General features: G+C 55.8%; 1 protein-coding gene across 6 annotated transcripts in view; it reads left to right on the top strand.

Annotated features, from left to right (window-relative positions):
- The first annotated feature begins 5,052 nt into the window (after positions 1-5,052).
- The window catches only part of pld2 (phospholipase D2), a 30,376-nt gene continuing 12,003 nt past the window's right edge, over positions 5,053-23,425 (top strand). The window contains exons 1-13 of one of the 6 annotated variants that reach the window (XM_031897709.1): positions 5,053-5,124; positions 16,000-16,123; positions 16,194-16,324; positions 16,811-16,962; positions 17,666-17,765; positions 19,423-19,488; positions 19,572-19,630; positions 19,736-19,828; positions 20,018-20,170; positions 21,324-21,473; positions 21,751-21,834; positions 22,075-22,153; positions 22,693-22,803. In XM_031897709.1, the coding sequence (XP_031753569.1) occupies positions 16,012-16,123; positions 16,194-16,324; positions 16,811-16,962; positions 17,666-17,765; positions 19,423-19,488; positions 19,572-19,630; positions 19,736-19,828; positions 20,018-20,170; positions 21,324-21,473; positions 21,751-21,834; positions 22,075-22,153; positions 22,693-22,803 (1,290 nt within the window). In that variant the 5' untranslated portion in view covers positions 5,053-5,124; positions 16,000-16,011. 6 annotated transcript variants of the gene reach the window in all.

The following is a 23,425-nucleotide window of genomic DNA, read 5'->3' as shown; positions in this document are numbered from 1 at the left end:
GGGCTGGGGTAGTTAGGGCAGGGCTGGGATAGTTAGGGCAGGGGTGGGATAGTTAGGGAAGGGCTGGGGTAGTTAGGGCAGGGCTGGGGTAGTTAGGGCAGGGGCTGGGATAGTTAGGGCAGGGCTGGGATAGTTAGGGCAGGGCTGGGATAGTTAGGGCAGGGCTGGGATAGTTAGGGCAGGGCTGGGATAGTTAGGGCAGGGCTGGGATAGTTAGGGAAGGGCTGGGGTAGTTAGGGCAGGGGTGGGATAGTTAGGGCAGGGCTGGGATAGTTAGGGCAGGGCTGGGTTAGTTAGGGAAGGGCTGGGGTAGTTAGGGCAGGGCTGGGATAGTTAGGGCAGGGGTGGGATAGTTAGGGAAGGGCTGGGATAGTTAGGGAAGGGCTGGGATAGTTAGGGAAGTTAGGGCAGGGCTGGGATAGTTAGGGAAGGGCTGGGATAGTTAGGGAAGGGCTGGGATAGTTAGGGAAGGGCTGGGATAGTTAGGGCAGGGCTGGGATAGTTAGGGCAGGGCTGAGATAGTTAGGGAAGGGCTGGGGTAGTTAGGGCAGGGCTGGGATAGTTAGGGCAGGGCTGGGTTAGTTAGGGCAGGGCTGGGATAGTTAGGGAAGGGCTGGGGTAGTTAGGGCAGGGGTGGGATAGTTAGGGCAGGGCTGGGGTAGTTAGGGAAGGGCTGGGATAGTTAGGGAAGGGCTGGGATAGTTAGGGAAGGGCTGGGATAGTTAGGGAAGGGCTGGGGTAGTTAGGGAAGGGCTGGGATAGTTAGGGAAGGGCTGGGATAGTTAGGGAAGGGCTGGGATAGTTAGGGCAGGGCTGGGATAGTTAGGGCAGGGCTGGGATAGTTAGGGCAGGAGTGGGATAGTTAGGGCAGGGCTGGGTTAGTTAGGGCAGGGCTGGGATAGTTAGGGCAGGGCTGGGGTAGTTAGGGCAGGAGTGGGATAGTTAGGGCAGGGCTGGGTTAGTTAGGGCAGGGCTGGGATAGTTAGGGAAGGGCTGGGGTAGTTAGGGCAGGGGTGGGATAGTTAGGGCAGGGCTGGGGTAGTTAGGGAAGGGCTGGGATAGTTAGGGAAGGGCTGGGATAGTTAGGGAAGGGCTGGGTAGTTAGGGCAGGGCTGGGATAGTTAGGGCAGGGCTGGGTTAGTTAGGGCAGGGCTGGGATAGTTAGGGAAGGGCTGGGATAGTTAGGGCAGGGGTGGGATAGTTAGGGCAGGGCTGGGGTAGTTAGGGAAGGGCTGGATAGTTAGGGAAGGGCTGGGATAGTTAGGGCAGGGCTGGGATAGTTAGGGCAGGGCTGGGATAGTTAGGGAAGGGCTGGGATAGTTAGGGCAGGGGTGGGATAGTTAGGGCAGGGCTGGGTTAGTTAGGGCAGGGCTGGGATAGTTAGGGAAGGGCTGGGATAGTTAGGGCAGGGCTGGGGTAGTTAGGGCAGGGCTGGGATAGTTAGGGAAGGGCTGGGATAGTTAGGGCAGGGCTGGGATAGTTAGGGCAGGGCTGGGATAGTTAGGGCAGGGCTGGATAGTTAGGGCAGGGCTGGGATAGTTAGGGAAGGGCTGGGATAGTTAGGGAAGGGCTTGGGATAGTTAGGCAGGGCTGGGATAGTTAGGGCAGGGCTGGGATAGTTAGGGAAGGGCTGGGATAGTTAGGGAAGGGCTGGGATAGTTAGGGCAGGGCTGGGATAGTTAGGGCAGGGCTGGGATAGTTAGGGAAGGGCTGGGATAGTTAGGGAAGGGCTGGGATAGTTAGGGCAGGGCTGGGATAGTTAGGGCAGGGCTGGGATAGTTAGGGAAGGGCTGGGATAGTTAGGGAAGGGCTGGGGGGATAGTTAGGGAAGGGCTGGGATAGTTTAGGGGGGCTGGATAGTTAGGGCAGGCTGAGATAGTTAGGGAAGGGCTGGGATAGTTAGGGCAGGGCTGGGATAGTTAGGGCAGGGCTGGGATAGTTAGGGAAGGGCTGGGATAGTTAGGGCAGGGCTGGGATAGTTAGGGAAGGGCTGGGATAGTTAGGGCAGGGCTGGGTTAGTTAGGGCAGGGCTGGGATAGTTAGGGAAGGGCTGGGGTAGTTAGGGCAGGGGTGGGATAGTTAGGGCAGGGCTGGGGTAGTTAGGGAAGGGCTGGGATAGTTAGGGAAGGGCTGGGATAGTTAGGGAAGGGCTGGGATAGTTAGGAAGGGCTGGGGTAGTTAGGGAAGGGCTGGGTAGTTAGGGCAGGGCTGGGATAGTTAGGGCAGGAGTGGGATAGTTAGGGCAGGGCTGGGTTAGTTAGGGCAGGGCTGGGATAGTTAGGGAAGGGCTGGGGTAGTTAGGGCAGGGTGGGATAGTTAGGGCAGGGCTGGGGTAGTTAGGGCAGGGCTGGGATAGTTAGGGAAGGGCTGGGTAGTTAGGGCAGGGGTGGGATAGTTAGGGCAGGGCTGGGGTAGTTAGGGCAGGGGTGGGATAGTTAGGGCAGGGCTGGGATAGTTAGGGAAGGGCTGGGGTAGTTAGGGCAGGGCTGGGATAGTTAGGGCAGGGCTGGGGTAGTTAGGGCAGGGCTGGGATAGTTAGGGAAGGGCTGGGGTAGTTAGGGCAGGGGTGGGATAGTTAGGGAAGGGCTGGGGTAGTTAGGGCAGGGGTGGGATAGTTAGGGCAGGGCTGGGATAGTTAGGGAAGGGCTGGGGTAGTTAGGGCAGGGCTGGGATAGTTAGGGCAGGGCTGGGATAGTTAGGGAAGGGCTGGGATAGTTAGGGAAGGGCTGGGATAGTTAGGGAAGGGCTGGGGTAGTTAGGGCAGGGGTGGGATAGTTAGGGAAGGGCTGGGATAGTTAGGGAAGGGCTGGGGTAGTTAGGGCAGGGCTGGGATAGTTAGGGCAGGGCTGGGGTAGTTAGGGCAGGGCTGGGATAGTTAGGGCAGGGGTGGGATAGTTAGGGAAGGGCTGGGGTAGTTAGGGCAGGGCTGGGATAGTTAGGGAAGGGCTGGGATAGTTAGGGAAGGGCTGGGGTAGTTAGGGAAGGGGCTGGGGTAGTTAGGGCAGGGCTGGGATAGTTAGGGCAGGGCTGGGGTAGTTAGGGCAGGGCTGGGATAGTTAGGGCAGGGGTGGGATAGTTAGGGAAGGGCTGGGGTAGTTAGGGCAGGGCTGGGGATAGTTAGGGAAGGGCTGGGATAGTTAGGGAAGGGCTGGGGTAGTTAGGGCAGGGGTGGGATAGTTAGGGCAGGGCTGGGATAGTTAGGGAAGGGCTGGGGTAGTTAGGGCAGGGGTGGGATAGTTAGGGCAGGGCTGGGATAGTTAGGGCAGGGGTGGATAGTTAGGGAAGGGCTGGGGTAGTTAGGGCAGGGCTGGGGTAGTTAGGGCAGGGCTGGGATAGTTTAGGGCAGGGGTGGGATAGTTAGGGAAGGGCTGGGGTAGTTAGGGCAGGGCTGGGATAGTTAGGGCAGGGGTGGGATAGTTAGGGAAGGGCTGGGGTAGTTAGGGCAGGGCTGGGGTAGTTAGGGCAGGGCTGGGATAGTTAGGGCAGGGGTGGGATAGTTAGGGAAGGGCTGGGATAGTTAGGGAAGGGCTGGGATAGTTAGGGAAGGGCTGGGATAGTTAGGGCAGGGGTGGGATAGTTAGGGAAGGGCTGGGATAGTTAGGGCAGGGGTGGGGATAGTTAGGGAAGGGCTGGGATAGTTAGGGAAGGGCTGGGATAGTTAGGGCAGGGCTGGGATAGTTAGGGCAGGGGTGGGATAGTTAGGGAAGGGCTGGGATAGTTAGGAAGGGCTGGGATAGTTAGGGAAGGGCTGGGGTAGTTAGGGCAGGGGTGGGATAGTTAGGGCAGGGCTGGGATAGTTAGGGAAGGGCTGGGGTAGTTAGGGCAGGGGTGGATAGTTAGGGCAGGGCTGGGATAGTTAGGGCAGGGGTGGGATAGTTAGGGAAGGGCTGGGGTAGTTAGGGCAGGGCTGGGGTAGTTAGGGCAGGGCTGGGATAGTTAGGGCAGGGGTGGGATAGTTAGGGAAGGGCTGGGGTAGTTAGGGCAGGGCTGGGATAGTTAGGGCAGGGGTGGGATAGTTAGGGAAGGGCTGGGGGTAGTTAGGGCAGGGCTGGGGTAGTTAGGGAAGGGCTGGGATAGTTAGGGAAGGGCTGGGATAGTTAGGGAAGGGCTGGGATAGTTAGGGCAGGGCTGGGATAGTTAGGGAAGGGCTGGGTAGTTAGGGAAGGGCTGCGGATAGTTAGGGCAGGGCTGGGATAGTTAGGGCAGGGCTGCGATAGTTAGGGCAGGGCTGGGATAGTTAGGGCAGGGCTGGGATAGTTAGGGCAGGGCTGGGATAGTTAGGGCAGGGCTGGATAGTTAGGGCAGGGCTGGGTAGTTAGGGCAGGGCTGGGGTAGTAGGGCAGGGGGGAGTAGGGGCTGGGATAGTTAGGGAAGGGCTGGGATAGTTAGGGAAGGGCTGGGTTAGTTAGGGCAGGGCTGGGGTAGTTAGGGCAGGGCTGGGATAGTTAGGGAAGGGCTGGGATAGTTAGGGAGGGCTGGGTTAGTTAGGGCAGGGCTGGGGTAGTTAGGGCAGGGCTGGGGATAGTTAGGGCAGGGCTGGGTAAGTTAGGGCAGGGCTGGGATAGTTAGGGCAGGGCTGGGGTAGTTAGGGCAGGGCTGGGGTAGTTAGGGCAGGGCTGGGGTAGTTAGGGAAGGGTTGGGTTAGTTAGGGGAAGGGCTGGGATAGTTAGGGAAGGGCTGGGGTAGTTAGGGCAGGGGTGGGATACGTTAGGGAAGGGCTGGGGTAGTTAGGGCAGGGCTGGGGTAGTTAGGGCAGGGCTGGGATAGTTAGGGCAGGGCTGGGGTAGTTAGGGCAGGGCTGGGTTAGTTAGGGAAGGGCTGGGATAGTTAGGTGGGTGGGTAGATAAGTGCTAGGATAGATAGCCAGGGGGCTGGGTTAGTACAGGAAGGCCCGGATATTTTGGAGAGGGCAGGGTAAATTAGGGAGGGGCTGCGTTAGGAAGTGGGCTGGGCTAATTACGGGGAGGGTTGGACCAATGGGCGGGCTGGGTTTATGTGGGAGGGGGCGGGGTTTATGTGGGAGGGGGAGGGGTTTATGTGGGAGGGGGCGGGGTTAGAGAGCAGGTAGGGCCGGAGGGCTGAGCCGGATGGAGGTGCAGGAAGGGAGCGGCGCTACACACACAGGTACCGGCTGATACTGCTGCTGCCATAGAGCGCCCGGTACCGCCCGGCTCGGGTATGTGACGTACCGACTGGCAGTGCGGGGGGCGGGGCTGTGCCGGTACGGGGGGCGGGGCCACGCCTTATTCTGCCCGCGGAGCTGTTGGTGAGTGTGCGGCTATGGGGCCCTTCCCTGGTACTGTGTGTAGCGCCCTGTGCCCCCCATTAGCCTGGCACCTTACCCACATAGGGATGGGTGCCCCTTACCCACATAGGGATGGGTGCCTCTTACCCACATAGGGATGGGTGCCCCTTACCCACATAGGGATGGGTGCCTCTTACCCACATAGGGATGGGTGCCCCTTACCCACATAGGGATGGGTGCCTCTTACCCACATAGGGATGGGTGCCTCTTACCCACATAGGGGATGGGTGCCCCTTACCCACATAGGGATGGGTGCCCCTTACCCACATAGGGCATGGGTGCCTCTTACCCACATAGGGATGGGGCCCCTACCCACATAGGGATGGGTGCCCCTTACCCACATAGGGATGGGTGCCTCTTACCCACATAGGGATGGGGGCTGGGCCCCTTACCCACATAGGGATGGGCTGCCCCTTACCCACATAGGGATGGGTGCCTCTTACCCACATAGGGATGGGTGCCCCTTACCCACATAGGGATGGGTGCCTCTTACCCACATAGGGATGGGTGCCTCTTACCCACATAGGGATGGGTGCCTCTTACCCACATAGGGATGGGTGCCTCTTACCCACATAGGGATGGGTGCCCCTTACCCACATAGGGATGGGTGCCCCTTACCCACATAGGGATGGGTGCCTCTTACCCACATAGGGATGGGTGCCTCTTACCCACATAGGGATGGGTGCCCCTTACCCACATAGGGATGGGTGCCCCTTACCCACATAGGGATGGGTGCCCCTTACCCACATAGGGATGGGTGCCTCTTACCCACATAGGGATGGGTGCCCCTTACCCACATAGGGATGGGTGGCCTCTTACCCACATAGGGATGGGTGCCTCTTACCCACATAGGGATGGGTGGCCTCTTACCCACATAGGGATGGGTGCCTCTTACCCACATAGGGATGGGTGCCTCTTACCCACATAGGGATGGGTGCCTCTTACCCACATAGGGATGGGTGCCTCTTACCCCACATAGGGATGGGTGCCCCTTACCCACATAGGGATGGGTGCCTCTTACCCACATAGGGATGGTGCCTCTTACCCACATAGGGATGGGTGCCCCTTACCCACATAGGGATGGGTGCCTCTTACCCACATAGGGATGGGTGCCTCTTACCCACATAGGGATGGTGCCTCTTACCCACATAGGGATGGTGCCTCTTACCCACATAGGCGATGGGTGCCTCTACCCACATAGGGATGGGTGCCCTTACCCACATAGGGATGGGTGCCTCTTACCCACATAGGGGATGGGTGCCTCTTACCCACATAGGGATGGGTGCCTCTTACCCACATAGGGATGGGTGCCTCTTACCCACATAGGGATGGGTGCCTCTTACCCACATAGGGATGGGTGCCCCTTACCCACATAGGGATGGGTGCCCCTTACCCACATTAGGGATGGGTGCCTCCTTACCCACATAGGGATGGGTGCCCCTTACCCACATAGGGATGGGTGGCCTCTTAACCCACATAGGGATGGGTGCCTCTTACCCACATAGGGATGGGTGCCTCTTACCCACATAGGGATGGGTGCCCCTTACCCACATAGGGATGGGTGCCCCTTACCCACATAGGGATGGGTGCCTCTTACCCACATAGGGATGGGTGCCTCTTACCCACATAGGATGGGTGCCCCTTACTCACATAGGGATGGGTGCCCCTTACCCACATAGGGATGGGTGCCTCTTACCCACATAGGGATGGGTGCCTCTTACCCCACATAGGATGGGTGCCCCTTACCCACATAGGGATGGGTGCCTCTTACCCACATAGGGATGGGTGCCCCTTACTCACATAGGGATGGGTGCCCCTTACCCCACATAGGGATGGGGTGCCCCTTACCCACATAGGGATGGGTGCCTCTTACCCACATAGGGATGGGTGCCCCTTACTCACATAGGGATGGGTGCCCCTTACTCACATAGGGATGGGTGCCTCTTACCCACATAGGGATGGGTGCCTCTTACCCACATAGGATGGGTGCCCCTTACTCACATAGGGATGGGTGCCCCTTACCCACATAGGGATGGGTGCCTCTTACCCACATAGGGATGGGTGCCTCTTACCCACATAGGGATGGGTGCCCCTTACCCACATAGGGATGGGTGCCTCTTACCCACATAGGGATGGGTGCCTCTTACCCACATAGGGATGGGTGCCCCTTACTCACATAGGGATGGGTGCCTCTTACCCACATAGGGATGGGTGCCCCTTACCCACATAGGGATGGGTGCCTCTTACCCACCATAGGGATGGGTGCCTTCTTACCCACATAGGGATGGGTGCCCCTTACTCACATAGGGATGGGTGCCCCTTACCCACATAGGGATGGGTGCCCCTTACCCACATAGGGATGGGTGCCCCTTACTCACATAGGGATGGGTGCCCCTTACTCACATAGGGATGGGTGCCCCTTACCCACATAGGGATGGGTGCCTCTTACCCACATAGGGATGGGTGCCCCTTACTCACATAGGGATGGGTGCCCCTTACCCACATAGGGATGGGTGCCTCTTACCCACATAGGGATGGGTGCCCCTTACCCACATAGGGACGGGATGGGTGCCCCTTACCCACATAGGGATGGGTGCCCCTTACCCACATAGGGACGGGATGGGTGCCCCTTACCCACATAGGGATGGGGTGCCTCTTACCCACATAGGGATGGGTGCCTCTTACCCACATAGGACGGGATGGGTGCACCTTACCCACATAGGGATGGGTGCCCCTTACCCACATAGGGACGGGATGGGTGCACCTTACCCACATAGGGACGGGATGGGTGCACCTTACCCACATAGGGACGGGATGGGTGCACCTTACCCACATAGGACGGGATGGGTGCCCCTTACCCACATAGGGACGGGATGGGTGCACCTTACCCACATTAGGGACGGGATGGGTGCCCCTTACCCACATAGGGACGGGATGGGTGCCCCTTACCCACATAGGGACGGGATGGGTGCACCTTACCCACATAGGGACGGGATGGGTGCCCCTTACCCACATAGGGATGGGTGCCCCTTACTCACATAGGGATGGGTGCCCCTTACCCACATAGGGATGGGTGCCCCTTACTCACATAGGGACGGGATGGGTGCCCCTTACCCACATAGGGACCGGATGGGTGCCCCTTACCCACATAGGGACGGGATGGGTGCCCCTTAGTCACATAGGGACGGGATGGGTGCCCCTTACCCACATAGGGACGGGGATGGGTGCCCCTTACTCACATAGGGACGGGATGGGTGCCCCTTACTCACATAGGGACGGGATGGGTGCCCCTTACTCACATAGGGACGGGATGGGTGCCCCTTACTCACATAGGGACGGGATGGGTGCCCCTTACTCACATAGGGACGGGATGGGTGCCCCTTACTCACATAGGGACGGGATGGGTGCCCCTTACTCACATAGGGACGGGATGGGTGCCCCTTACCCACATAGGGACGGGATGGGTGCCCCTTACTCACATAGGGACGGGATGGGTGCCCCTTACTCACATAGGGACGGGATGGGTGCCCCTTACCCACATAGGGACGGGATGGGTGCCCCTTACTCACATAGGGACGGGATGGGTGCCCCTTACTCACATAGGGACGGGATGGGTGCACCTTACCCACATAGGGACGGGATGGGTGCCCCTTACCCACATAGGGACGGGATGGGTGCCCCTTACCCACATAGGGACGGGATGGGTGCGTGAGAGATGCTGCACCCATCCCGTCCCTATGTGGGTAAGGGGCACCCATCCCGTCCCTATGTGAGTAAGGTGCACCCATCCCGTCCCTATTGCACCCCTGTCATGTGCTGCTGGGACCCTGGCACCCCTGTCATGTAATTATGGGACACTGGCACCCCTGTCATTTGCTGCTGGGACACTGGATTGGCCTTGAGGGTGCTGCATGGGAGCTGGGTGCTGCATGGGAGCTGGGTGCTGCGTGGGAGCTGGGTGCTGCGTGGGAGCTGGGTGCTGCGTGGGAGCTGGGTGCTGCGTGGGAGCTGGGTGCTGCGTGGGAGCTGGGTGCTGCGTGGGAGCTGGGTGCTGCATGGGAGCTGGGTGCTGCGTGGGTGCTGGGTGCTGCGAGGGAGCTGGGTGCTGCGTGGGTGCTGGGTGCTGCGCAGTTCAGTGGGGGTTGTGGGGAGATTACACAGCAGTGCAGAATCCAGTAGGTACTGGCTGGGGTGGATAATGAGTACGGCAGGGGCATGGGTTATACCCTGGGGGCATTCAGAGCAGTGCGGGTATTTGCTGTTTGGTTGGGGCACAGGGAGTCCCTAGGGAATTGTACAATATACTAACATGTACTTGTGCCTCAGAACCATATCCCAGGCCCACCCATTTACCCAGCATTCTGTCTGTCTGTGTCACATGGTATAAGTGAATCAGTGAAGGCAAAGCAGTGCTAGTTATGAGGAACATACACGTGACCCAGTGTGTTTAATACCCAGACATACACTCCTGTAATAGGGAAAAGCCATTAATAAAGCTAATTGTGAGCCCTGAGCAGAGTGGGTTTAGCTGAGGAGCTGTTTGGGCTGCCGGTATCGGTGCTGGGGGTTCTTTGGGCCTCCCTTTCTCTATGTTTGTTTATACTAAACACACATGGGGGGGCAGGTGTCCCTACAAACCCGAGATCTATAAATACGTAAGGGGCCCCCGGGCCTGTGTAAAACCAAAACAAACAGACTCTGTAGCACAGAGAGAAGGAATGCGGAGCCGCAGAGCCCAGCAGAACCGCCCATTGTCCCACTCTGGGGCCCATTTGCTGTACTTTGTTCTCAGGCCAAATCCGCTCACCCGTAGCGCCGTCTGCAGCTGCCATTGTCCCGGCATTTCACGCTGTGTCGATAGAACTGCGGTACAGTTTCATTCTATTCACTTTCTAGCCGCTGCCTGGTTGCTAAGGTTGGTGACCTTAGCAACATTTCAGCTTTAGAGAAAGGCAAAGCAAATAGTACATTATTATTTATTATAGAGTGCCAGAATGTTACACAGAGCTTCGCAATAATATGTAACAAACAGTGATTTCACAAACATGGCTTCCGGTTTAATAATAGTATGTAGGGGGGGCCCAGCTCATCTCTGGGCAAAAATATAGAAACATGAGATCAGTTGCACTGGCTGTGCGGGCTCCCCCCACCCCGTGCTTTGTGGTGCAGTCTCCCCCCCCCCTGTGCTTTGTGGTGCAGTCTCCCCTGTGCTTTGTGGTGCAGTCTCCCCCCCCCCTGTGCTTTGTGGTGCAGTCTCCCCTGTGTTTTGTGGGCTCCCCCCCCCCTGTGTTTTGTGTTACAGGCTCCCCAACCTTGTTATGGTGTGGGCCCCCCCCCGTGTTTTGTGGTGCCGGCCCCCCCCTGTGTTTTGTGGTGCAGGCCCCCCCCTGTGTTTTGTGGTGCAGGCCCCCCCTGTGTTTTGTGGTGCAGGCCCCCCCCTGTGTTTTGTGGTGCAGGCCCCCCCTGTGTTTTGTGGTGCAGGCCCCCCTGCATTTTGTTGTGCAGGCCCCCCCCTGTGTTTTGTGGTGCAGGCTTTTCCCCAGTGTATTTTAGTGCGGGCTCCCCCCCCCCCCCCCTGCGTTTTGATGTGCCGGCTCTCCCCTTGTATTTTGTGGTGCTGCCCCCCCTGCGTTTTGATGTGCCGGCTCCCCCCTTGTATTTTGTGGTGCTGCCCCCCCTGCGTTTTGATGTGCCGGCTCCCCCCCTTGTATTTTGTGGTGCTGCCCCCTGTGTTTTGTGGTGCTGGGTCCCCCCCTTGTATTTTGTGGTGCTGTCCCCCCTGTGTTTTGTGGTGCGTGCTCCTCCCCTTGTATTTTGTGGTGCTGCCCCCCCCCCCCTGTGTTTTGTGGTGTGCGGGCTCCCCCCCCTGTGCTTTGTGGTGCGGGCTCCCCCCTGTGCTTTGTGGTGCAGTCTCCCCCCCACCCCCCGTTTTTTGTGGTACGGGCTTCCCCCTGTGCTTTGTGGTGACTTTTAAAAATAAAAAAAGAGACCAACTGCAAAGCTGTTACATTTCCTTCTCCCGCAACATATGTACAAGGCAGCCCTGCTATTGGCTATTGATGTGCATTTATTTGTCCTGTTAGGGATGCGCAGGTAAATATACTGGGAGCCGGGGGCACCCGCATCTGAGATGGATTGTGGGTGCCAGTAGCTGGGCCGGGGGAAGGTGCAGGGATCCGGTCTGGCTTGTTGGGAGGAGTAGCCGCAGGGTATGAACCTCATGTTTTATGTATGTCTGTGGGTCAGGGGATTGGGTTTCTTGGGCTGGGACCTTGATAAATACGCTCGCTCACTGTTCTTATCCCGGGGCCTTCCAGTCCAACTGTAACTCCCTGTATGTGCCGGGGGTGCTCCCTGCCCCTACTGAGCAGAACAGGGTAACGGGCCGGTGAGAAGGGATAAGGTAGGACGCCAGCGCTGGGTGGTTCTGAGCTGGGCAACATTAGGTGCCCAATTATGGTTCCAGCACCAGCAGGTTCTCAGAAATGTGCTGATATTGGGCGGGCAGTGGGTCAGTACCCACAGAAAGTGCTGATATTGGGCGGGCAGTGGGTCGGTACCCACAGAAAGTGCTGATATTGGGCGGGCAGTGGGTCGGTACCCACAGAAAGTGCTGATATTGGGCGGGCAGTGGGTCGGTACCCACAGAAAGTGCTGATATTGGGCGGGCAGTGGGTCGGTACCCACAGAAAGTGCTGATATTGGGCGGGCAGTGGGTCAGTACCCACAGAAAGTGCTGATATTGGGCGGGCAGTGGGTCAGTACCCACAGAAAGTGCTGATATTGGGCGGGCAGTGGGTTAGTACCCACAGAAAGTGCTGATATTGGGCGGGCAGTGGGTCAGTACCCACAGAAAGTGCTGATATTGGGAGGGCAGTGGGTCGCTACCCACAGAAAATGCTGATATTGGGCGGGCAGTGGGTCGCTACCCACAGAAAGTGCTGATATTGGGCGGGCAGTGGGTCAGTACCACAGAAAGTGCTGATATTGGGCGGGCAGTGGGTCGGTACCCACAGAAAGTGCTGATATTGGGCGGGCAGTGGGTCGGTACCCACAGAAAGTGCTGATATTGGGCGGGCAGTGGGTCGGTACCCACAGAAAGTGCTGATATTGGGCGGGCAGTGGGTCGGTACCACAGAAAGTGCTGATATTGGGCGGGCAGTGGGTCGGTACCCACAGAAAGTGCTGATATTGGGCGGGCAGTGGGTCGGTACCCACAGAAAGTGCTGATATTGGGCGGGCAGTGGGTCGCTACCCACAGAAAGTGCTGATATTGGGCGGGCAGTGGGTCGCTACCCACAGAAAATGCTGATATTGGGCGGGCAGTGGGTTAGTACCCACAGAAAGTGCTGATATTGGGCGGGCAGTGGGTCGCTACCCACAGAAAATGCTGATATTGGGCGGGCAGTGGGTTAGTACCCACAGAAAGTGCTGATATTGGGCGGGCAGTGGGTCGGTACCCACAGAAAGTGCTGATATTGGGCGGGCAGTGGGTCGGTACCCACAGAAAGTGCTGATATTGGGCGGGCAGTGGGTCGGTACCCACAGAAAGTGCTGATATTGGGCGGGCAGTGAGTCGGGTACCCACAGAAAGTGCTTGATATTGGGCGGGCAGTGGGTCGCTACCCACAGAAAATGCTGATATTGGGCGGGCAGTGGGTCGCTACCCACAGAAAGTGCTGATATTGGGTGGGCAGTGGGTCGGTACCACAGAAAGTGCTGATATTGGGCGGGCAGTGGGTCGGTACCCATAGAAAGTGCTGATATTGGGCGGGCAGTGGGTCGGTACCCACAGAAAGTGCTGATATTGGGCGGGCAGTGGGTCAGTACCCACAGAAAGTGCTGATATTGGGCGGGCAGTGGGTCGGTACCCACAGAAAGTGCTGATATTGGGCGGGCAGTGGGTCGGTACCAAAGAAAGTGCTGATATTGGGCTGGCAGTGGGTCAGTACCCACAGAAAGTGCTGATATTGGGCTGGCAGTGGGTCAGTACCCACAGAAAGTGCTGATATTGGGCGGGCAGTGGGTCAGTACCCACAGAAAGTGCTGATATTGGGCGGGCAGTGGGTCAGTACCCACAGAAAGTGCTGATATTGGGCGGGCAGTGGGTCGGTACCCACAGAAAGTGCTGATATTGGGCGGGCAGTGGGTCGGTACCCACAGAAAGTGCTGATATTGGGCGGGCAGTGGGTCAGTACCCACAGAAAGTGCTGATATTGGGCGGGCAGTGGGTCAGTACCCACAGAAAGTGCTGATATTGGGCGGGCAGTGGGTCAGTACCCACAGAAAGTGCTGATATTGGGCGGGCAGTGGGTCGGTACCCACAGAAAGTGCTGATATTGGGCGGGCAGTGGGTCAGTACCCACAGAAAGTGCTGATATTGGGCGGGCAGTGGGTCGGTACCCACAGAAAGTGCTGATATTGGGCGGGCAGTGGCAGGGGCCACTGGTCTAATTGTCTAATAATCCCTGCAGGGGCAGGTAGGGGTCTGGGTCTAATTGAACAAAATAGGTTTCCCAGCATGCCTTTCACTCACATGGCAGAACCATCAGGTTAAGGTCTCAGTGGGTTGGGCTGTAAGTTGTGAGTGTTAGAATTCGGGTGGGATCCACTTTATTATTCCCTAAAAAAGAAGTAGTGTGTGTGTGAGGGGGAATACAATTGTGTATGTGGGGGGGAATAGCATTATATGTGTGTGTGTGAGGGGGAATGCCATTGTGTGTGTGTGTGTGTCAGAGTTGGAATAGTAGTGTGTGTGTGAGGGAGAGTGGGGAATAGCATTGTGTGTGTGTGTGTGGGTAGCAGTGTGTGAGTGTGTGTGAGTAACAGTGTGTGAGTGTGTGTGGGTAGCAGAGTGTGAGGGAGGAGGCTGGCACACACACACACAGACACACACAGACACCGTTTCTCCATCTCTCTCCCCGTGTGTCACCCTGTGGGCGTTGCTGTTGGGTCGGGTCCAGCTGGGAGGGGCAGGAGTCACAGGACACGGAGCGGCGCTGGAGCTGCAGTGATACTGTTACAGCCTTGTGGGTGAGACACGGGGGGGGGGCATTGGGGGTAGTTCTCTCTCTGTGGGCACCGCAGTGGGGGGTAGAAGTGGCACGGCAGTGGGGTATCGGCATGGCAGTGTGTCAGGCCATTGCAGGAGAGTTCACAAGTCTGTGTCTGGCCGCAGTGAGAAGGTGGGGGCCCATCCTCAGGTCACATGATCAGAGGGAAATCATCACTGGACTATGGGGTGAAGGGACCAGCAAGTTGCATTCCGAGAGCTTGCCATTCCTTGGCGAGCTAAGGATCCTGGGAAATGTAGTTCAATAGCAGCAGGGTTCTGTGCAAGGTGCCCCCAGGGGCAATGGGGCACTGTGTGCGGTTCTGTACTTATATAGAGCGGCAGTATCTGAGCCTGCGGCCAATCCCAGGCTGTAATTATCACGGAGTAACGATTAAAGAAGTTCCGTTTGTTCCCTGCAGTATTCCCTGTTTGGTGGGATTAGTATGTGTGTATTGCAGCAGTGGGGAGAAGGGTGGGGGGGTCTCCCTGTGGTACCCGTGATTGGCGACATAACCTGGGTGCCACGGCTACTGTCTAGTTGCTAGGGCAGGGATCATGGCAACAATAAAGTATAAATTGCCCAGTGTGCTACTGCCCTAAGGTGACTGTGTAAGCACGCTTTATTCTCGTGCCTCGAGTGCCAGTAATTATAGTCATTGCTCTAATCTGCCTGAGATAAGATTAATGTGGTTACTGATAGGCGCCGCACTGATTAGTTCTTCACTAATTACATAGAGATTAAAGGGGAAGTTCTGAAAGGCTACTTTCCTGCAGGGCTTAGTAAGGCCACAGCCTTCTGAGATACCCCCTGGTAGGGCTTAGTAAGGGCACAGCCTCCTGAGATACCCCCTGGTAGGGCTTAGTAAGGGAACAGCCTTCTGAGATACCCCCTGGTAGGGCTTAGTAAGGGAACAGCCTTCTGAGATACCCCCTGGTAGGGCTTAGTAAGGGAACAGCCTTCTGAGATACCCCCTGGTAGGGCTTAGTAAGGGCACAGCCTCCTGAGATACCCCCTGGTAGGGCTTAGTAAGGGAACAGCCTTCTGAGATACCCCCTGGTAGGGCTTAGTAAGGGAACAGCCTTCTGAGATACCCCCTGGTAGGGCTTAGTAAGGGCACAGCCTCCTGAGATACCCCCTGGTAGGGCTTAGTAAGGGAACAGCCTTCTGAGATACCCCCTGGTAGGGCTTAGTAAGGGAACAGCCTTCTGAGATACCCCTGGTAGGGCTTAGTAAGGGCACAGCCTCCTGAGATACCCCCTGGTAGGGCTTAGTAAGGGAACAGCCTTCTGAGATACCCCCTGGTAGGGCTTAGTAAGGGCACAGCCTCCTGAGATACCCCCTGGTAGGGCTTAGTAAGGGAACAGCCTTCTGAGATACCCCCTGGTAGGGCTTAGTAAGGGCACAGCCTCCTGAGATACCCCCTGGTAGGGCTTAGTAAGGGAACAGCCTTCTGAGATACCCCCTGGTAGGGCTTAGTAAGGGCACAGCCTTCTGAGATACCCCCTAGTTGGGCTTAGTAAGGCCAAAGCCTGAAGGCTAGCGAGGGTGAAAATCCTATGGAACCCCATGGAAAAGGAGTCCCACCGGTGCCCCCTGCTGGTGGTCCTATAATTACATCTCATGTTTCTTCATCGCTAGGATCCTCCCACCATGGAGACGCAAGACCCTGCGGATGGGAATCTCCTGCCTGACAGCCTGGACCCCGGCGCTTTAGTGAATGATATTGATGAGGTGGATTTTAGTGGTGATGAAGAAGAGGACGGTAAGGGACCCTCTAACTGTAGCTTGGGCTTGGGCTGAGTTGGGCGGTGCTGACACGCTGTCTCCCACAGGGTTTCCGCGCAGTCCTTTTCTCGCCATTTATGACATGAAGCCCTTGAAGCATGAAAGGTCCGTGTTTATGAAGGGAGTCCCAGTCACAGCGCGGGTATCGGATACAGAGCGGTACACCCGGGGCACAAAGGTGAGTCTGACCCCCAGGGTGGCACAGAGAGAAGGAGGTGTGAGTCTTCCCCTCCCCCTGCAGGGTGGCACAGAGAGAAGGAGGTGTGAGGCTACCCCTCCCCCTGCAGGGTGGCACAGAGAGAAGGAGGTGTGAGTCTGCCCCTCCCCCTGCAGGGTGGCACAGAGAGAAGGAGGTGTGAGTCTTCCCCTCCCCCTGCAGGGTGGCACAGAGAGAAGGAGGTGTGAGGCTACCCCTCCCCCTGCAGGGTGGCACAGAGAGAAGGAGGTGTGAGTCTGCCCCTCCCCCTGCAGGGTGGCACAGAGAGAAGGAGCTGTGAGGCTGCCCCTCCCCCTGCAGGGTGGCACAGAGAGAAGGAGGTGTATGTCTGCCCCTCCCCCTGCAGGGTGGCACAGAGAGAAGAGGGTGTGAGGCTGGGGGGTATTCACTGTAGGTATACAGTATATATGTATAATATGTGCCTAATGCCCTGCCCCTTGCCCCCAGGTGCGGCACAGCACCCTCTATACCATCATATTAACCCACGGGCCCTTCACATGGACCATCAAGAAGAAGTTCAAGCACTTCCAGGAGCTCCATCGGGACCTTCTGCGGCACAAATTATTTATCAGCTTCTTGCCCTTCAACCCCCTATCCCGGTGAGTCCTGCTCTCCTGCCGGGGTTAATGGCGAGAGGTCCATTTGGGCTTTAGAGGCAGCGAGGGTGGCAACTGTGGGACCAACTGTCACCAGCGCTCTGGTGTGTAAAGGTACTCAGCGCTCTGGTGTGTAACGGGGCTCAGCGCTCTGGTGTGTAACGGGGCTCAGCGCTCTGGTGTGTAACGGGGCTCAGCGCTCTGGTGTGTAACGGGGCTCAGCGCTCTGGTGTGTAACGGGGCTCAGCGCTCTGGTGTGTAACGGGGCTCAGCGCTCTGGTGTGTAACGGGGCTCAGCGCTCTGGTGTGTAACGGGGCTCAGCGCTCTGGTGTGTAACGGGGCTCAGCGCTCTGGTGTGTAACGGGGCTCAGCGCTCTGGTGTGTAACGCCGGGGACGGCTCAGCGCTCTGGTGTGTAACGGGGCTCAGCGCTCTGGTGTGTAACGGGGCTCAGCGCTCTGGTGTGTAACGGGGCTCTGCGCTCTGGTGTGTAACGGGGCTCAGCGCTCTGGTGTGTAACGGGGCTCAGCGCTCTGGTGTGTAACGGGGCTCAGCGCTCTGGTGTGTAACGGGGCTCAGCGCTCTGGTGTGTAACGGGGCTCAGCGCTCTGGTGTGTAACGGGGCTCAGCGCTCTGGTGTGTAACGGGGCTCAGCGCAAGGTTATGGGATTGGTTTTGTCTCAAGGCCTCATGTTTCTCCCTTCAGGTTTCACGTGACGAGGTCGAGAGTGGAAACCACTTCATCTGAGATGCCGTCTCTTCCCCACGCGTCCGGGGAGGCCTCTCAGCGAATGGCAAGCAAAAAGGTACTGACTGTGTAAATACAACTGGGGGGGGGGGGGTAAAACCTGAAACCTTCCTGCCCTGGTTTTACAGTGAGAGTGCTTCTAATGGGAGGGCTGTTCCTGCTGAACTGTGCTTAGTACAGGGGAATCCCTATGTGCCATAGTTTTATAGTATCTCTCTGTACAGGCTATGAGCAAACTTAGGGGGCTGTTCCTGCTGAATTGTGCTTAGTACAGGGGAATCCCTATACTGCCATAGTTTTATGGTATCTCTCTGTACAGGCTATGGGCAAACTTAGGGGGCTGTTCCTGCTGAACTGTGCTTAGTACAGGGCAATCCCTATGTGCCATAGTTTTATGGTGTCTCTCTGTACAGGCTATGAGCAAACTTAGGGGGCTGTTCCTGCTGAATTGTGCTTAGTACAGGGGAATCCCTATGTGCCATAGTTTTATGGGATCTCTCTGTACAGGCTATGAGCAAACTTAGGGGGCTGTTCCTGCTGAATTGTCTGAAGGCCAGTTAGGGGGGATTTGGGGTGAGTGCTTATTTGTGCCCTGGGTACCCCTGGAACTATAGCGGGTGACTGTTACCCCAATGTTTCTATATATCTGTAACCTTGTTATGGGCTAAGGGGGCCCAGCCTGAAGGCCAGTTAGGGGGGATTTGGGGTGAGTGCTTATTTGTGCCCTGGGTACCCCTGGAACTATAGCAGGGTGACTGTTACCCCAATGTTTCTATATATCTGTAACCTTGTTATGGGCTAAGGGGGCCCAGCCTGAAGGCCAGTTAGGGGGGGATTTGGGGTGAGTGCTTATTTGTGCCCTGGGTACCCCTGGAACTATAGCAGGGTGACTGTTACCCCAATGTTTCTATATATCTGTAACCTTGTTATGGGCTAAGGGGGCCCAGCCTGAAGGCCAGTTAGGGGGGGATTTGGGGTGAGTGCTTATTTGTGCCCCGGGTACCCCTGGAACTATAGCAGGGTGACTGTTACCCCAATATTTCTATATATCTGTAACCTTGTTATGAGCTAAGGGGGCCCAGCCTGAAGGCCAGTTAGGGGGGGGGATTTGGGGCGAGTGCTTATTTGTGCCCTGGGTACCCCTGGAACTATAGCGGGGTGACTGTTACTCCAATGTTTCTATATATCTGTAACCTTGTTATGGGCTAAGGGGGCCCAGCCTGAAGGCCAGTTAGGGGGGGGGATTTGGGGCGAGTGCTTATTTGTGCCCTGGGTACCCCTGGAACTATAGCGGGGTGACTGTTACCCCAATGTTTCTATATATCTGTAACCTTGTTATGGGCTAAGGGGGCCCAGCCTGAAGGCCAGTTAGGGGGGGATTTGGGGTGAGTGCTTATTTGTGCCCTGGGTACCCCTGGAACTATAGCGGGGTGACTGTTACCCCAATGTTTCTATATATCTGTAACCTTGTTATGGGCTAAGGGGGCCCAGCCTGAAGGCCAGTTAGGGGGGGATTTGGGGTGAGTGCTTATTTGTGCCCTGGGGGGACCAGGGCACCCAATAAAGCACATTTGTTATTGGTTTATTGGGGTGATTGGTGACTTTTGAAGGCCAGTGATGTGTCAAGGAGGAGAATGAAAACCTGCTCAAGTACTAAGTAGACTGAAGGACGAAGCCAACAGAGGATTCACTCTCCCCTCTGTACCTTGTTGCAGGCTTATCTGAACAACTACCTCAACGTGTTGCTGGAAAAGTCCTTCTACAGAAATTACCATGCCATGGTAAGCCTGCAGACCATAATAATTATTATTATTGCATCCATATCCTCATACCATTGTTTACATATTTATTTTTTTTCCCCCAGCGGGAGTTTCTGGATGTCAGTCAACTCTCCTTCATTGCTGACTTGGGACCTAAAGGACTGTGAGTTTATTGTAAACTGCCCAACAGTCGGTAACTATCTAGTTGACTGTAATTAGTTGTTAATGGGTCTCAAGCCTCTCTAATAATAATAACCTCCTTTTCCAGGGAAGGCTTTATCCAGAAACGCTCTGGAGGACACCGCATCCAAGGACTAAACTGTTTTGGGCATCACCAGATCTGTTACCGATGGTCAAAGAGGTCCAGCATTGGTTATAACTCCATTCACTCATATCTGTCACTTCTGACCTCACTCTATTCTTTCTGTTTCTGTACCTTCCTGCCGCCATTTACATTTAAGAAGCCAAAAATAAAGCAACGCTTCCCATAGTGCTCTTGGGCAGATGTGTAGGAAAAAGGAGGTATCACTGGCTTCTCTCGTTTCTTCAGGTGGCTGGTGGTGAAAGATTCTTTTCTGCTCTATTTGAAGCCGGACACGGGGGAAATCTCGTTTGTGTTGCTCTTTGACCCTGGGTTCAGTATCGATATCGGAAAAAGGACTACGGAGACGAAATACGGAGTCAAAATTCAGAACTTTACAAGGTAAATGGGTCTAAGCTTTCAGAAGGTTTCAGAAGCGCTACACATTAGAACTGCTTTCAGCTAACCTATTGTTTCTCCTACTCCCATGTAACTGGAGGAGTCCCAAGCCGGACTTGGATTTCTTACTATTGAGTGCTATTCTGATACCTACTGGGAGCTGCTATCTTGTTCCTTTCCCATTGTTCTGCTGATCGGCTGCTGGGGGTGAGGGGGGGATATCACTCCAACTTGCAGCGCAGCAGTAAAGTGTGCCTGAGTCTGAGCTTTCAGAAGGAGCCGGCACTACACATTAGAACTGCTTTCAGCTAACCTATTGTTTCTCCTACTCCCATGTAACTGGAGGAGTCCCAAGCTGGACTTGGATTTCTTACTATTGAGTGCTATTCTGATACCTACTGGGAGCTGCTATCTTGCTCCCTTCCCATTGTTCTGCTGATCGGCTGCTGGGGGGAGGGGGGGATATCACTCCAACTTGCAGCGCAGCAGTAAAGTGTGCCTGAGTCTGAGCTTTCAGAAGGAGCCGGCGCTACACATTAGAACTGCTTTCAGCTAACCTATTGTTTCTCCTACTCCCATGTAACTGGAGGAGTCCCAAGCCGGACTTGGATTTCTTACTATTGAGTGCTATTCTGATACCTACTGGGAGCTGCTATCTTGCTCCCTTCCCATTGTTCTGCTGATCGGCTGCTGGGGGGGAGGGGGGATAGCACTCCAACTTGCAGCGCAGCAGTAAAGTGTGCCTGAGTCTGAGCTTTCAGCCGGCGCTACACATTAGAACTGCTTTCAGCTAACCTATTGTTTCTCCTACTCCCATGTAACTGGAGGAGTCCCAAGCTGGACTTGGATTTCTTACTATTGAGTGCTATTCTGATACCTACTGGGAGCTGCCATCTTGCTCCCTTCCCATTGTTCTGCTGTCGGCTTTTGCCGGTTTACTGTCCCATTTTGTTTCTGTGGGCTGTAGAGTGTAAACAGGGCCTGATTTAGGCCCATACAGAGTAATTCTAGATACTTTTGTTGGGCAGTCACTTACAGCACTAAATATCACAATGACCATGATGAACACAATGGGTTCTCCTTGTCCTCTTTAGACTCTGGGTCGGGTTGCAGTATTTATTGAGTTTGTCCTTATGCGAGTCCCCGATTCCCACAGGGCACTCACATTAAAGTGCAATGGCTACCGTCAGGCCAGTTGGTGGGGTCAACAAATTCGCAGGCTCGCTGAGGATCATGGGAAGGATTTCTTAAGCCTGCATCGATTCGACTGTTTTGCTCCAGTCAGGGAGAAAACTCAAGTGAAGTGGTGAGTATGTTGGGGACCAGAATGCCCTGGCCTTCTACTCATGGTGAATCTTCCATACCTTCATTTCCTTCAATTTTGGGGTCCTTTCTTTCCTCCTCACTGGGGTCACTGCCATGGCTAAAGTTTGTAGTGAAGTTGCTATTAGTGTTATTACCATTCTGGTTACAAGCTCATTACTACCAACCCTGTGGTGAAGGACCAACACCTTCTGCTGCTTCTCATACAGCCCCCCAGTCTTGCGTATCTTACCCCTTCCTTTCCCCCTTTATCCTTGCAGGTTTGTTAATGGCTCCACTTACTTTGCTGCAGTTGCTGATGCCCTGATGCAAGCACAGGAAGAGATATTTATCACAGACTGGTGGTAAGACTGAGCTCCCCCCCATACTTTTTGACATTTGCACCTTACTTTCTGATAACCCCATCTGCTATGTTGTTACTATGCTCAGAGCCAGCAATCCGCACAAAAGCTCCCCACTGCTGCTGCATGCCCCAACTCTTGTATATTGGACCTTGGGGATTTCTGCCACAGGGCCCCCTGAGTTGGGTCCCCCCTGCTCATAGTGGCACAGATGTGACTATTTGAGGCACTTGTGTTCTGTAGGCTCAGCCCTGAAGTTCATCTCAAGCGCCCTGCACACACTGACGACTGGAGACTGGATATTATCCTCAAGCGCAAGGCGGTCAGTAACTTGTGCAATTGCTACAGCATTGTGTGTGCTGCATTGGGGTCAATGCACTGGGATCAGGGTGCTGTATGTACTGAGGGGGCGGGATCAGTACAGGATGCTGTATGTACTGGGGGGCGGGATCACTACAGGATGCTGTATGAACTGGGGGGGCGGGATCACTACAGGATGCTGTATGAACTGGGGGGGGCGGGATCAGTACAGGATGCTGTATCTGCTGGGGGGGGCGAGGTCAGTACAGGATGCTGTATGTAAGGGGAGGGGTCAGTGTAGGATGCTGTATGTAAGGGGAGGGGTCAGTGCAGGATGCTGTATGTAAGGGGAGGGGTCAGTACAGGATGCTGTATGTGCTGGGGGCAGCGTCAGTACAGGGTGCTGTATGTAAGGGGAGGGGTCAGTCAGGATGTTGCGTGTAAGGGGAGGGGTCAGTACAGGGTGCTGTATGTAAGGGGAGGGGTCAGTACAGGATGCTGCGTGTAAGGGGAGGGATCAGTCTGAAATATATACAAATGCTACCAATGTTCATATTGCAGGAGGCCGGAGTTCGCGTCTGCGTGCTGCTGTTTAAGGAGGTGCAGATGGCTCTGGGGATAAATAGTGATTACAGCAAGAGAGTGTTAATGCTCCTGCACCCCAACATCAAGGTTAGAACCACTGCTGTATGTGTGCAAGGGGCCCCATCTACTCACACACTGCAACAGTTATTGTGAAATTGCACTTTAACCCTCTCTATTGCTCTATAGGCCTTGCCTTGTAGTGCCTCCCCCTCAGGCTCTCCGGCCCTGGAACCTGCACCCAATATGGGGGGTCACTACTGCACCGTGATGTACACACAGCTTAAGCTGGCCATATGTGGGCCTCCCCAACCGACATGTAGCCTGAAATTGCCCAGATCTTAATCGGCAGGTTTGATTTTTCTATCGGATCGGGGACTTCATAGGCACCTATGCCCGCCATTTTAATTCCATCATTTTGCCCTAGGACCAAAATACAGAATTAGCCCAATATTGCCCACACGTAGGAGGGCATATCGGGAGAAGATGTGCTCGCTTGGAGACCTCGCCAAGCTAGTGGATCTTACCGTGTATAGCCAGCGCGGGTATAGGCGCTGTCAGGTTGGGGACCACATCAACGAGCCGATTCGGTCCCCGATCAAAACCTGCCCGATCACTATTAGGCCAAATGTAAAATGGGGAGGCCCGTCATTCGTGCCCGTACACGGGCACATAAGCTGCCAAACCGACGCACCATCGCCTCTCACATGGT

This window comes from Xenopus tropicalis, chromosome 3 (assembly GCF_000004195.4).
Source record: "Xenopus tropicalis strain Nigerian chromosome 3, UCB_Xtro_10.0, whole genome shotgun sequence".
Classification (NCBI taxonomy): domain Eukaryota; kingdom Metazoa; phylum Chordata; class Amphibia; order Anura; family Pipidae; genus Xenopus; species Xenopus tropicalis.
The sequence above is the reverse complement of the archived record's forward strand: the minus strand, read 5'-3'. Positions and strand labels throughout refer to the sequence as shown.